At 37.7% G+C, this 16,557-nt stretch overlaps 1 protein-coding gene across 1 annotated transcript; it reads right to left on the bottom strand.

Annotated features, from left to right (window-relative positions):
* Nucleotides 1-2,215: 2,215 nt before the first annotated feature.
* Nucleotides 2,216-4,146, bottom strand: LOC147615239 (uncharacterized). The gene is made up of 4 exons (XM_086778974.1): nt 3,982-4,146; nt 2,797-2,877; nt 2,552-2,653; nt 2,216-2,443 (listed from the first exon to the last, which is right to left on the bottom strand). Exons 1-4 carry the CDS (start codon nt 4,144-4,146, stop codon nt 2,327-2,329), a joined length of 465 nt encoding a protein of 154 aa, XP_086635100.1. The 3' UTR covers nt 2,216-2,326.
* Between the last annotated feature and the right edge of the window lie 12,411 nt (nt 4,147-16,557).

The following is a 16,557-nucleotide window of genomic DNA, read 5'->3' as shown; positions in this document are numbered from 1 at the left end:
GCAGCTCTTTATCGACAGTATATACGAGTAAATCTAAGACTTGAAATTATAAGCGTTAATGCTATCCAGATGATGAATTCGAATGTGGTTGATATGATTTTTAATTCTGTTTGAGAACTGATGAAATTGATTTGGATTCTGATTGGAAAATGATGAATTCTGAAATTTAGTTGAAATGTAATAAGCTGAGCGAAACCACAATGAGGATGAATGGGACGAGTCCCTGTGATGATATTCATAACTGGAATGATGATAATGATTTCAGCAAATCACTATGAGATTGGTGGATTATGCTGTCAAATTGCTACTATTAACACTTGAGATGGTAGATTAAGTTAAGGGATGACAAATTGAGAACTTGCTTAACTAAAATTCCTATGGAGGAATGTTCAGAAGGAAAATTTTCGATCTAATGGACCATTATCGTGTTAAAGATATGAATGATATGATTGAATGAATTGTTATTTAATGATGAGTTCTATATAAGGGATAGTTATCCCTCGGGGGGGGTCACTCGTATAAATATGTAAGTATCACGTGGGTTCAACAGAAGGACATTTTAAATATTTAAAACTTACAGAAATATATTTAAAGAGGGGATTTATTTATTGTATTTTAAATTTTTTTTTACAGATTTGAATAGGAAAGGATACATTATATTCACTAAAAAATTCACAGATAAGGGACTTTTTAAATAGGCCTTGAACACACGTGATATAGAGGATTTACATATAGTGACCCCCCCGAGAGTTATCCCCGTATTCTGTTGGGTTGACCAGAATATAAGGAACCCCAGAATAAATTGGATCTTAAGAAAAAGAGTTGTCCTCTACTTTGCGAGATGAGGACATCTCACACTTTTTAAGTGGGGTAGAATGTAAGATTCTTCCCAGTTTTTGAGGTATTCAAAAATAAGAACCTCCTTTCTGATCTTATAACTATTCTCTCTCTAATATATAAATTTTTGACAGAATCATGAGATGAGGAAACCGTAGCCGTCAGCAGCCAGACGCTGTCTCTGAAGATGACGAACTTGACCCTGATGTTCGCAAGGCTCTTCATAGGACTCAGCCAGGACCCTTCAAAGGAGAAGGGGAGAACCTGGGTGAGACTGTGGAGAAATGGGTGGAAGCCATGGAAGAGTATTTTAACGTCATAGGTTATAATGAGCTGAGCAAAATGGCTCTTGGCCGGTTGAAAATAGTGGAAACAGCCAGGGTAGCATGGAGGAACCACTGTGACACCAACCGTCTGAACAGAAATACTCAATCCTGGAACGACCTAAAAACCTATTTGAGAAAGAGATTTTCACTACAAGAGTAGAAGCCTGTAGCGACCCTTACGGGGGTCGCTACAGAAGTCGTTCCAAAGGTCGCTTTTGAACATCGTTTAAACGACCTCTATAGCGACGTTTTTGCGATGCATAAACGACGCTATTTGGGTGGCATAAACCACGTTTTTAGGGTGGAATATGCATCGCATTTGGGTGGCATAAACGACGTTTCGAGGGTGGCATAAACCACGTTGTTTGGTGGCATAAACGATGCAAATTGAGTGGCATAAACACCTAAGTTTGGGTGGCATAAGCAACCTTTTTTGAGTGGCATAAACGACCCTATTTTGGGTGGCATAAACGACCCTGTTTGGGTGGCATAAACGACCCTACGAAGGTGGCATAAACGACCCTATTTTGGGTGGCATAAACGACCCTGTTTGGGTGGCATAAACGACGTTACGAAGGTGGCATAAGCGACCCTATTTGTATTATTTTTTTTAGCCGTTGGGGTCGCTTAAAAGACCTTTGTTCTGAACGTTTTTTTTAGCCCATGCGCATTCTCTCTCGCTCTCTCTCTCATACACATTATCTCCACTTGTGTCTCTTGCACACACATTCTCTCGCTCTTTCTCCCTCTCTCTCTCTCTCTCTCTCTCTCACACACACACACTTCACATAAACATTAGTCTCTCTCTCTCTCTCTCTTTCTCCCTCTCTCTCTCTCTCTCTCTCTCACACACACACATACGCACGCGCATTCGTGTACGACAAAAGACCCAAGAATCGACATACATCGACTTTTGAAAAAGCAATGGCCGACATCGATTACGGTAAGTATAAATTAATTTTTGCAATCAATTAACATTTAAATCTGTAGATTTGGGAGGTAGACACTTCAAGAAACTCTTGATAGATATAACACATGTGCATCATGGCCAAAAACACACATACATAAAGAAAATGTTAATGAAAGAGCGCCATCATTCTGAATGAGCGACTATATGTATCAAAAAATTATGTCTACAAACTCAGCACTAAATGGCTCTATCATTAATCGGAGTCATCGGAGGAAGAGTCCTCCTCTTGTACATTCTTGGGTGGTTGCGATGATAACCCTGCTGCTACCTGTCGAGCAACCTCGTCCATGTCGTTCTCACCATGTTGCTCCTGCAATTAAAAATGTCTATTGGCTATTTGAGTATAAAAAAAACCATATAACATATAACACATGCAGATCTTGATTGGCATAAAATAATATTTGATAGAATTACTTACAAAAGCATCGGGTGTCGGCATCTCCTTCTGTAGCGCTCTGTAGCCGTAAATTGTGGCTCTCCGTATCTCGTCTGCAGATGGTGCTCGACCATAATCCTTTCTCTGTCATTTAAACATTGCATATATATAAGTAAGAAGTGAATTGAATGCATATGAGATCATAGATACATGGATACATATATATATATATATGTATGTATATACAAATACCTATAGATAGTCGAACAAAAAATTTGTGCACTTACAAAGAGTGCTCGAAAGCCATTAGAGCCCATCCGGCCAAGCCGAGAGGTGTGCCCTGACTGGACACGAGCCTGTGCTGCCTCCTGCAAATTAAATGCGCTTTTAAATGAATATATAATTAATGCTATTCGAGAAGTACCTATCATATGCATTGAGTGAATTAACTTTGTGTACCTTCTATTGAGGCCATGTCACTCTTAAGCGAATCTCTTTCCTGAAGTGCCGCCAACTTAGAATCTTTGCACATCGCAGGTGGGCGTGTATGCTCAGGGACGACCGCAAATTTCCTAAGCATTTAACAACAGTGTGTTATTACAAGGTTTCACAATTTACGATCAATAAACATATAGATGGATATATAAACACATATACATAGGTAGGTGGATAGATAAATAGATAAATGTAGCGGTCAGTATGCGCTATGGATGCTCAATTGGGTGCATTTGGAGAGCGTACTAGCTCTCTGAATGGACCAATTGCACATCCATAGTGCATACGGACCGGCTGACGGTCCGTATATGCTATGCTAACGCATTTACACCTTGAAGAACTATTTTGTGCAAGGTTACTGTAAGCCTCTAATATGGACATAAGTACAGTAAGAAGGTATGATTACAAATTAACTAGTTTCTGCTGAGGGAAGAACATTATTCCTAACCTGGGGATAAGCAAATATGCATTGTGCGCTACCATAGCATTTACAAACACTTCTAGGATGATTTTGTACGTGTATTATTTTTGTTCAAGTTTTCTTTGATTTTTAATGATATTAATATGACATTAATATTTTATGAATGCAGATTCCGGATCATCCTCTGGGACACCGCCTCCTCCCACTCTTCCTGTGTGTCCATCTGTAGTTGCGAGAGGAGATGGTTCCTCTTCTTCCACATCATCTACGACACTAGGCGACTCACAAACATATTACGTTGAAAGAATCCCATGTTGGTGTGCAGCATGCCATGGCACTCATCGACGAATGCGACGCATATGTTTTGCCCATATGGAGCAGTATGGTCCATGTCCTGATATGCCACCACAAGAGGAACGGGAGCATCCCATGGTAAGTGATGTCATTTTAGAACTATGTATAAATTCATATCCAAGTTTACTCCGCACTATTAATCGTGTTCCATGTGTGTCTCACCCTTCATATAATCAACAATGATGCATTATTCAGCGCGTACCAGTTCTACATCCTCGATTTCATGAGTATTGTGAAGACCATGGAATTGATCCTTCATTCCTTCCACGCACACGATATGGTCAAGCCGTTTTTCAGTTGCAAATGGAGGCATCATCAACTTCTTTGCCCCTCGGTGCCCAATCAGAGACATTGGGTGATCATCCATTGCCTGATCGTCTTCTATCTCTCATTCAAACGTACGATCGTAGACGCTATGGAGGATGGTTGGGAGCAGCCAAGCTGGGGCCTTATTTTAATATAAAAGTGTTTCTTTTATCATATTTGTATTTCATGCATAGAGGTATGCATAAAAGTTGATTATTTTAATATAAAAATGTTTCTTTTATCATATTTGGATTTCATGCATAGAGGTATGCGTAAAAGTTGATTATTTTATTATAAAAGTGTTACTTTTATCATATTTGGATTTCATGCATAGAGGTATGCATAAAAATTGATTATTTTATTATAAAAGTGTCTTTTATCATATTTGGATTTCATGCATAGAGGTATGCATAAAAGTCGATTATTTTATTATAAAAGTGTGACTTTTATCATATTTGGATTTCATGCATAGAGGTAGGCATAAAAGTCGATTATTTTATTATAAAAGTGTGACTTTTATCATATTTGGATTTCATGCATAGAGGTATGCATAAAAGTCGATTATTTTATTATAAAAGTGTGACTTTTATCATATTTGGATTTCATGCATAGAGGTATGCATAAAAGTCGATTATTTTATTATAAAAGTACGACTTTTATCATATTTGGATTTCATGCATAGAGGTATGCATAAAAGTTGATTATTTTATTATAAAAGTGTGACTTTTATCATATTTGGATTTCATGCATAGAGGTATGCATTAAAGTTGATTATTTTATTATAAAAGTGTGACTTTTATTATATTTAAATTTCATGCACAAAGGTATGCATAAAAGTTGATTATTTTATTATAAAAGTGTGACTTTTATTATATTTAAATTTCATGCATAAAGGTATGCATAAAAGTTGATTATTTTATTATAAAAGTGTAACTTTTATTATATTTGGATTTCATGCATAGAGGTATCCATAAAAGATATTCTTTTCATACTAAAAGTGTGATTTTCATCATAAATGAATTTTATGCATAACTTAGATGCATAAGAGAAATTCTTTTATTCTAAAAGTGTAATTCCTACCAAATTGAATTTATGCATAAGAAGATGCATAAAAGATTGATTTTTATTTTGAAAGTGTTAGTCTCCTTAAATGGAATTTATGCATAAATAAATGTGTAGAGAAATCTTATATCAAATATAAGAATTCTCTTAAAAAAGATATGAAATGTGATAAGATGTGATAAGAGGTGTATGAGATGTGATAAGATGCGTATGGGAAGTGATAGGATGTGATAAGAGGTGTATGAGATGTGAAAAGATGTGTATGAGATGTGATAGAATGTGTTAAGATGAGTTAGGATGTGTTAAGATGTATATGGGATGTGTTAGGACGAGAATGGATGTAATATGGTTGTATGAATGTGATGTGGATGTATACATGTAGATGTATATGTATGAATGTGAATGTGGATGTGGATGTGGATGTATGGATATAGATACGGATGTGTATGTATGTATGTGGATGTGTATGTATGAATGAGGAAGTGAAAAATAGATGTATGTATGTGGATGTGGATGTGATGTGGATGTGGATGTGGAGGATGTGGATGTGGATGTATGAATGAGGATGTGAAAATGGATGTATGAATGAGGATGTGAAAATGGATGTATGTATGTAGATGTGGATGTATGGATGTGAATGTGAATGAAGAGGTGGATGTGGATGTATGGATGTAGATACGGATGTGGATGTATGTATGTGAATGTGGATGTATGAATGAGGATGTGAAAATGGATGTATGCATGTGAAAATGGATGTATGCATGTGAATGTGGATGTATGAATGTGAATGTGGATGTGTGGATGTGGAAATGGAAGTATGGATGTATGAATGTGGATGTGGATGTATGCATGTAGATGCGTATGTATGAATGTGAAATTGGATGTATGATGTGGACGTACAAACATGGATATGTACGGTAGAATAATGAATATGAAGGTGTATGTGAGATAATGTGTAGTCTATATGAATGGAATGTGGAATAAGTAATGTGGTCCGAGAGTGGATAATATGGAAAGACGAGAGTTCGTTATGGAAGCTGTATTTTGTGACTGTTTGTAAATGACTGTTTTATGTCAAGAATGCTGGGGAAGCATTTTGACCGTCTTGAGGATTAAGGTCATGAAGACCGAACTGATAAAGTTGCAACTACTGACAGAGAGTCAATGGAGGATGTCTCGCGTAGCAAGGTCGATCGAGGTCTTGACCAGCCTCGGTTCGATTTAAATGGTGAGCTTCCGGTATGGTGGATGAGGGACCAAGGAAGCGGCCTATGAGTGAAGCGCTAGGTCACCTGCGAAGGATCCTAGAGAGTGCTGACCATACGGTGCTCGGGCTCTGGGTCGCCGAAGATACCCACAAGAGTAAGAGTTGTTTTCTGAAACCGGGCATGGATCTGGTTGATTGACCTTGCTGGTCCTCAACAGATGAGTCCATGGCTCTTTTATATGGATCTGTGGGTTGATCTTGCTGATCTTCCACGGAGATTCCATTCTATTATATGAATATATTGTCGGTTACTATGAGCTAGGAACTATGGAAAAGGCCCCTGAGTGAACAGGTGGTGAGCGTTCTGGTTGCCAATGATGCCATAAGTACACCGATGAATGAATGACGGGAAATAAGGATTCAACCAGAGACTTTGAGGATTGTCATCAGTGACATAATGGTTTCATTAAAGGATTGTTTGAAAGTTAATTGATGCTGAGAAAAAGGCAATTTCATATTGGGTGTGTAAGTGGTGTGACTAGTTTTATGTTTGTATGAACTTCCAGCTAGGGGGCCTAGAAACTCTTTTCCCTGGTACGTGGGACAAAACCTAACCAAATTCCAAATTGGATCCCATCACTACAGTGGTTGGGAGGTTCGCTAACCCATGGGACTGGATGGGGTTAGGCTGGACTGATGGATCCGTAAATTGAGATTTAATTTCTATTACTACGATAGATGAAGTAAATCCCAGATAGTAATTGTTCTATGGATATGAATCAACGGCTGTGCCTCTTGATGGGGAAAAAAGCATTGATCCCAATGATCCAAGTGCAAGTTTCTTCCTTGATCTGACCAAGTACCGTTAGAGGTGCAGTCGGATCAGTTTGATCAGTAATGATCTTGACTACGTTAGAGTAAAGAGTTATCCTCGTGGAATCGCCCGAGCTTTCCGGATAAGGGAAGTTTTTCCGGGTTCGGTTTTGGAAAAACCGACGGATTAGTCTCTTATCCGGATATCCGTGGGCGAGGCCCCGAGTGTGAGACCGTGACCTGTTCAAGATGTGTTACTTCCGCTTCTGCTAGCACCCCGAATCCGTTGTGCGGTGGGAACAGGGATCTTACAATGTGGCAAAAAGGCCTCTCCTAGAGACCAAACCAATAGAGCATCTGCCAACAGGCACTACTGCCAAAACCACCAACATTGGCACAATCAACCAAGCCACACAAGAGCCCATGCAGCAAGTTACTCCCTCAACGAGCCTGGCACAACTGATATTCACGAACCTATCCCCACTTAAAGATTCACTCTAGTAGACACACCAACAAAGAAAATGCTCGAACAAGCAGCATCAATACCAGTATAGGCTATGATTTGGGTATCCGTAAAACTGAGTCTCGCTTGATCCATCCAACATAGTTCTACTCTTGTTAGGCATCCACTATGAGTTAACGTTGATGAAGTCCTCAAGTAGTGCTCTAGCTATACCAGTATGCTCAAGGATTCTTCGAACTATCCCTGTGTTTCCATGTACATGTTGACACACACCAGCCTTAAACTTTTCCCTATAGCGGTAAAAGGATGTCTTCAAAATTCCATGCACCTCATACCATGATCGGAAATAGACACCCATCCCATTAAGTTTAAATTCATGTATAATCTTCTTTGTTTTTTAGCCTTTTAGCCAAGACACAGAGAGCACATCATATACATAGTTTGTTCGAATTTCTTGATATTGTCTCCAAAAATCTTGGCGTATGCGCATTATCATGTCGTGATTTGTAAGCTAACAACATTTTTTTTTACAACAATTAAAAGAGGCAACCCTTTGCACTGATTCCATTGACAAATAGAAACTTAAAGTTTGTGGTTCGCTCTCATTTAGCGTTCTTTTTATGAAAGTATAGCTTCTCTTTTTTCAGGTTTCAGACCTCCTGAGCCACCATTGGATATTCAACAGTGTTCTGCTTGCCTCATCCTGCATGTCATCAAAGGCTACATAGTGCTGCAATGGATTATTGTCTAACATTGTAATTTACTTGATAGGCCACTTAACTAAGTTGATGTTGTCCACCTCATAACCATTTCCACTTAATGTACCCTCTTGCGCCCTATCAACAACCACACCTACGCAATGCTCACCAAGTTGTTCAAAGTTGACACAGTTTTCTAGAAGCACATACATTATCAAACCCTTGTACATCATCTGGGTGTTGCTCTCATTCCATAAAAGGACATTTTTGCTCTTCCAAGACTCTCGAGTTATGATGTTAGACTCTAAAGATGTCACTGGTATAGCATCCACAATTGGAGGTTCCATAGGACCGGCTTGTCCATATGCATTTTTCATTTGCTCTCCAATATTTGGAGAATCTCTAAAAGTCATTAACATAACTTTAGGCCAATAGACAAAAGTCCAAACGGCACCTCTTAGATCTCTTGCATCCATAGTTGGAAGGAGAAGGTCTACATCCTTCACACATTTCCAATAGAGCCACTACAAAACATCTCTAGATCTTTTCTAGAGATGCATCCAACTCCAACGCATTCACTTGGTAGCATTAGAAAGACCTTGTCTTCAGGTTGAGCATCCATACCTATCAATGATAACATCATAGAGTCAAGAGTCGATCATGCAAATCTCCAAGGATAAAAACATAATACACTCAATTTTGTTCATAATACTAGGGTATGTTTGAAAGGGCTAGAATGGCTAGAAAGGTATGTATATCCCCATTCTTGCATGACCTCAAGGCACATAGATCATGTTGGAAATGGCCATGGGGCATCCAAGAATGGCCCTAGGGCCATTCTCGATGCTCTTCTACATTCAAGAATGGATATGGGGCCATTCTAGCATGGCCTTGGTGGAACCCAACTTTCTTGCATGCTCTTGGGCATCCAAGAATGGCCCTAGGGCCATTCTTTTCTTATACAACAAGTGCAAGAATGGCCATGGGGCATCCTAGAATGGCCCTAGGGCTAATCTTGATACTCTTATGCACACAGCAATGGCCCTAGGGCCATTCTAGCATAGTCTTGGTGCCACACCCAACCTTCTTGCATGCTCTTGGGCTAACAAGAATGGCCACAGGGCCATTCTTTTCATGCACAACCGGTGCAAGAATGGCCCACGGGCCATTCTTTCATGGTAAATAAGGTCATTTTTTTGCCTTAAAGGCCTCAAAGAGCATGCAAGATTGGCTCTAGGGCATCAAAGCATGGCCCCAAGGCCATTCTTGCATGACCCCAAGACACATAGATCATGTTAGAAATGGCCATGGGGCATCCAAGAATGGCCCTAGGGCCATTCTTGATGCCCTTCTACATCAAAGAATGGATATGGGGCCATTCTAACATGTCCTTGGTGGCACCCAACTTTCTTGCATGCTCTTCGGAATCTAAGAATGGCCATAAGGCCACTCTTTTCTTATACAGTAGATGCAAGAATGGCCATGGGGCATCCTAGAATGGCCCTAGGGCCAGACTTGATGCTCTTGTGCATGCAAAAATGGCCCTGCCCTTCTAGCATAGCCTTGGTGCCACCCAACCTTCTTGCATGCTCTTGGTGGGCAAACAAGAATGGCCATAGGGCCATTCTTTTTGTGCACAATAGGTGCCAGAATGGCCCCAGGGCTATTCTTTTCATGCACAACCACCGGTGCAAGAATGGCCCAAGGGCCATTCTTTCATGGCAAATAAGGTCATTGTTTTTCCTTAAAGCCCTCAAAGCACATGCAAAATTGTCCCTAGAGCATCAAAGCATGGCCCCAGGGCCATTCTTATGACCCCAAGGCACATAGATCATGTTGGAAATGGCAACTAATCAGCATCCTCTTTGTTGGTAGCTTGGCCCTAGGACCAAGCTACCATCAACAAAGCAACCACATCTTTGTTGTAGATTGGCCCTAGGGCCAAGCTGCTAGCAAAGATGATGTAGATTTGTTTATGGTAGCTTGGCCCTAGGGCCAAGCTAGATTCTCTTGCAAGGGTCTAGGTAGCCAAGCCCCTAAGACCATTCTAAACTTTGGGAGAGATTTCTAAAGAGTTTCAATTGAGAGTGGGAATTTGAAATTGGGTCTAAACACAAAAGAATCTAGTTAGAGGCCCTAGGGCCAAGCTACCATGAACAAAGTTACAACCTCAAATTTGAAATTTGAATCCCCCCCCAAAAATTTAAAAATCAAAATTTTCCCAAAATTTGAAATTCGAATTTCCTCCCAAAATTTGAAATTCAAATTTCCTTCCAATATTATTTCAATTTATTTAAATATTTTTTATTGGAATAGAAAAGAAAGAATAATATATAAAATAAGTGTGCTTTTGTGTAAAAGAAAAATAAGTAAATCAATTTAGAAAAATAAAGATAGATGTTATTAAGATAATAGAATTATAGTAAATAGCTTCTTTGAAATAATATGTACTTTAGTGACTAGTTTATTATTTTATTATTTTAAGTGAAAAATAGATAAAATAGATAAAATAGTGTATCTATAAAATAGAATATATTAAATGAGAGTAAATGTAGGCATAATATATAATAATCTACAATAAATGTAATAATATATCACCAATTTATTTTCTATATTAATATAATAATTAAAAATGTTAGTATAGTATATAACATGTATGTTTGTGCCTAAAAAATATGATTACATATAAATATTATTTGTGTGTGTGTGTTACATTATATTAAACATTTCCAATTATATAATGGTTAACCATTATATAATGGCTAACCATTGTATAATGGCTAACCATTATATTAACCATAATATAATGGTTAATATAGGTTAACGATTATAGGTTAACGATTATATAATGAGTAATGGCTACATTACTCATTATATAATCGTTAACCTATATTAACCATTATATTATGGTTAATGCTTACATAACCATAATATAATGGTTAAATTATATTAGCAACCCTAGCTTTATCTTTGCTTATACAGCTAGCCCCACACGTAAGTAGCCGCCACCACATAAGCGAGAAGAGGGAGGCAAGTACAAGCTGTAAGTGAGAAGAGGGAGGTGAGTACATGTAGAGGTTGAAGTGTGGGAAGAAGAGGCGAAGGCGAGCGCAAAAGTAGGAGGTGCGATGCCGTGAATTCGACAAAACAACTCCAGAGCTTCTTCAATGGCTGGAGCTTCTTCAACTAGGCAACAAATCAAATTTAAAGAAGGTGAATTACAACTTACATATCAAACGCTAGATGTGGGAGAAGGAGGTGCCGAAAAAGGTTCTCCTCTTGATTACTAATTTATTTTTGAAATTGGTTGGATGTTGATGATGCCGATGCACAAAAGGCTTGGGAAGGAAATAGTTTAGGTCCAAACTGGGGTAAATTTTGAAATATTATGAATTTGAAATTGGGTGGAAAACTTTGGGAGAGATGGACTAGACAGTCTAAATTGTGAGTGGGAATTTGAAATTGGGTCTAAAATTTGAGGGAGATGGGCTAAATAGATTGAGCGAGTAGATTGGCCTCCATTTACATTGGCCCTAGTGTACACAAGAGAATCTAGAGTGGCCTTAGGACCAAGCTACCACACACAAAAGAATCTAGATTACCATGAACAAAGTTACATCCTTGAATTTGAAATTCAAATTTTCCCCCAAATTTTTAAATTAAAATTTTCTCCCAAAATTTAAAATTGAAATTTCCTCCTAAAGTTGAATTTTTCATTCCCTTGTCATGCACAACAGGTGGAAGAATGGCCCTAGGACCATTCTTGCATGACCCCAAGGCCTCAAGGTCATTTTGGGATAGCCATGGGCCATCCAAGAATGGCCATAAGGCCATTCTATTTCATGCACAACATGAGAAAGAATGGCCCTAGGGCCATTCTTGCATGGCCCCAAGGCCTCAAGGTCATTTTTGGGATGGCCATGGGGAATCCAAGAATTGTGAGACAATCGCCCCCTCCGAGGGCGCTGGCGGTGGGAGTAGCGTCAGCCTCTCGCACGGGGCAAGGATCCACACTCGGGGCCTCACCACAGATATCTAGACAAGATACTAGCCCGGTGGCTCCCCCGAAATCAAACCCGGAAAAACTTCCGGCCTCGCCCAAAAGACATCGGCGATTCCGCTAGGAAATCATCTAACGGGTCAAAGTCTTAACTATTCAAACTGATCCGACCGAGCCTGAAGTCACATGGTCAGATCAAAGAAGAGACTTGCACTTGGTCCATAGAATCACCGCTTTTTTCCTCCTTTAATAACGAGGCAGAGCTGTTGATTCCCTCCCACATAACAACAGTCTTCCAAAAACATAATCTAACTAATGTAACTAATCGTAACTTATTTGTATCGTAGGAATCCCCCGATCCCCAACCGGCCCATGGGTTAAAAGAGTTCCCAGGCCCTCTAGCCGGCATTTCATGCAAAAATTGAGGTAGGTATACCACACGTACACACCCAATATGAAATTGCCATTATAACAGAATCGTCTGTCTTTAAAACAATCCTTCAATGAAAATCATAGTATTACTGATCATAATCCTCCAAAATATTGAGTCCATTGTATTACAAAATATGTCATCTGGACTCTTCGTTGAAGACAGCTAGCCAACCAACGAGATCCAATATCAAAATTTGATTCACAAAAGTCATTCTTTTTAGTCCATCTGAATCTTCCTCGATGCACATATGGGTGTCCTAGCAGCCGCGAGCCCGTGCATCACCTGATCAGAGCCCTCTAGGATCCTACTTAGGTGTCCTAGCACTTCACTCAGGGACGGCTTCGTCGGTCCTCGCCCATCATATCGGAAGCACAACATTTTTACTATACCAAGGCTGCGCGGCAGGCTTTGCCCCGATGAGAGCGACGTCCCTTGACGACTCCACACCAGTTGTTGCAACGAGCCTCTTCTTAGTTTAAACACATACCAAATGCTTCCTCTAGCATTCTGGCACGTAAAACAATCCTTTAAAAGAAAACAGAGGTTCTATGCAAGTAAAATTCCCAATTTGAGATTAGTTCCACAAAACCCTTTTTTCTTAATCCATAATTTCATAATGAGAATCATTGATCTCTCATCAGGGTAATCTACCCATCATTTGATTGAATGTCCAACTAGATTCTTGGTGATTTTGGTCAAGGAAAAACTAGGTCAATTCAACGGCAATCTATTCTTTGTATTAAGAATTGGAATTGGTCATGAGGTTTTTGCTTGATTCAGATGGAGAGATGGATAAGTAGTTTACTGGTCCTCCCTCTTCAGTCGTGGTCTAACCAAAATCATTCGGTTTACTTCTGGAAAGAATTTTTTTCAAATAAACATCTATTGAAATTCTAACCGTAAGAAACTTCCAACTTTATGAATTTCATTCCTTCTTAACCATAATAGATTAAGAAATGGTTCTATATGAGAATATCGGATTTTAATGAAAATACTCTCCTTCCATTTAATCTAATTTTGGGTAAATATCAATTTGGTGATTTAACCACATAAAATATTGAAAGATATTATTTCTACCACTTAATTTATCAACCCTAATTCTCTAGGTGGAATTATGGTGAAAATTCCTCTTTTGTCACCAAAATTTAATACAAATCTTTCTCTACTTAAATACCACAAAAATTCTTCTTTTAACTAAATACAAATATCAAATTTTTAGAATAAGTTTAAAATTCCTCTTTTTCTCATTTAATGAGTGAAATCCAAATGTCATGGAAATTTCTCTTTTATCATAAAATAAATTTATCTAAAATTTCTTTTTAAATTAAATAAAAATATCCATTAATTCAAATATGCCAAGACTTCCACTTTTACCATTTAAATGATTGAATTCCAAATGTCATGGGAGTTCCTCTTTTATCATTTAAATTTTCTCATGCATAAAAATAAATTTATCTAAATTTCTTCTTTAAATTTAAATAAAAACATTCATTATTTTAATATATCAAATTTTCTCTTTTTTCATTTAATTGCATGGATCTCCATTATCATGGAAATTCCTCTTTTTGCATAAAAATAAAAATACCAAAAATTCCTCTTTTTTTAATTAATTATTTATGCATAAACAATAAAAATTATTTTTCCATGAATGTGATGAAAATCATTCTTTTAGCATAGGATGACCAATCCTAGAATATGGTAGGAAGTCCTCTTTTCACATTATGCATAAAAATGAGTTATGTTTTAATTTCTAAAGATTTTACCATAGCTTCGCTGCTATTACTGATAATTTTTAATATTTTTTAAGAGAGTAAGACTTTGTAATACAATTATGATAGAATATCTATCTTTAGACCTAAATATAATTTATGGAATTAAATCATAAGTTTACCATAATTTTATTAGCATAAAGCATAAAAAAGTCATTTTCTTAACCTCTAGCTTAACTAGCATAGAGTTTGATTTTTTAATTGAGAATTTACCAATGAGAAGCATCCATTTGAATAAAGAATTAGTCATATGAATGACTATTCTTTTGGGAGAGAGAGAAATACATAAAAGCATCCTAATTAAGCATAAAGAATAACTTTTTTGTGATTAGTCATTAGAATTCTTATAGAAAGTTTGATTTGCATTGAAAACAATTAATTTGAAACTTCTCAAGCTTGAGAGGGGTTGAGAAGTGAAATCTTTTGAGAATATAAATGAAAACCATGAAATTACTTCTTACCTCTAGATTTTGCTTGCTTCTTTATCTTAGAAGGAAGCCCCCAACCAATCAATTGGTTTAGTGTGTTGAGAGGAAAGCTCCAAGAATTGTTGAAGAGAGAGAGAAGCTCCAATCTCTCCAAAAGTAGAGGATTTTTAAGGGATAATAGAAAATATGAGTATTTTAATGTATAATACTAGCATGGAATAATTCATAGATGAGAATACAAAAGAATGAGGGTCTATTTATAGGTGAGGGAGGCCACTAACTGAGTCCAATTGTTCTAGAATTTTTCAGCTTCAGTTGGTTGAATTTGGATAAGATTTCGACCAGTTTAGCTCCCATTTTGATCCAATTTGATCCAGGAGAGAGGAGAGATAAAAATATCTTAATATGTGAAGGAGGTGCCTACCTCAAAGGTCCCCCTCTCCTTACCAAGGTGTCAAAAATTCATCATTCCTCTAAAATATCTCAATTTTTTAGTAATATCTCTTAATTTCTAACTAATAAACCTTGTACTCAATCAACTCTTCATCTTATGTGAGCATTTACTCATTTTTGGGTATTTTCTTTTATTCATTGGATTTATCTCATCCAACACTTGGATTAATCCTATTGGCCCATTGGAACCTTAATTGGACCATAATCCAGAAATTTCTAAAAATCTTGACCCTTAGGCTAAGGTCTTTTAAATCATTTTTAATTACACAACCCCAAGGCCTCAAATATCCACCATTTCATGCACAACAGGTGGAAGAATGGCCCAAGGTATTAGGAGGCATTTGAGCATAAAAAGGGCCCTGTAAAGGATCCCTTATTTTAAGGAATTAAGACTAATTTTATTGAGGGTTAAGGAGACAAAGCTCATAATGACACTTGCTTTCGGGCCTAAAAGTAGGGGATCTCTCAAATTTTTGAACTAGGATTCTCCTTCTAGCTATTAAAACCCCCTACTAAGATCACTCATATCTACACTTCCATTCTTACTTACTCCACTTTAATAGTCATATTTGAAATTTTCCCCACACTTCGTTTCTTTCAATCATTACTATTATTAATCATGTTTCCTACTAACCTCTCCGATAAGATTCTCTCTCTCTCTCTCTCTCTCTCTCTCTCTCTCTCTCTCTCCCTTTTTCCCAAGCTCTCTTATCCTATTGCGAGAATACAATAGGACATCCCTAAGTCTATCTCCCCCTCTCTCTCTCTTTATCTCTCTCCCTCTTCACAATAGAATAGTCCTATTTTGAATACAGTAGGACAGCCCCCAGATTAGTCTCTTCCATTTTTTTAATGATAGAAATTTCAAATTCAACAACAGTGTGAAAGGTGGACTTGCATATGTATCCCTATAAAGTAATTTTTTACATTCTTTGTATGAGCTAATAAAACAATCTTTCAAGTACTAAAACTTATCTTTTTTTGTTTGTCATGCAAGGTGACGAGGTAAGTTTTGTGTTGAAAGTGAATCAGTGTCAAATTGTGAAAGGCAAGAGGTTAGAACGAAGGAGTATCACACTTATGAATGAGGTAATGGCATATGCAAAGAGTGAGATCAACATGACTAAGGAGACTTACCTTTGGAAG

The sequence above is a fragment of the Cibotium barometz genome, chromosome 40 (assembly GCF_041138505.1).
Source record: "Cibotium barometz isolate CiBa-2024 chromosome 40, ASM4113850v1, whole genome shotgun sequence".
NCBI classification, from domain to species: domain Eukaryota; kingdom Viridiplantae; phylum Streptophyta; class Polypodiopsida; order Cyatheales; family Cibotiaceae; genus Cibotium; species Cibotium barometz.
The sequence above is the reverse complement of the archived record's forward strand: the minus strand, read 5'-3'. Positions and strand labels throughout refer to the sequence as shown.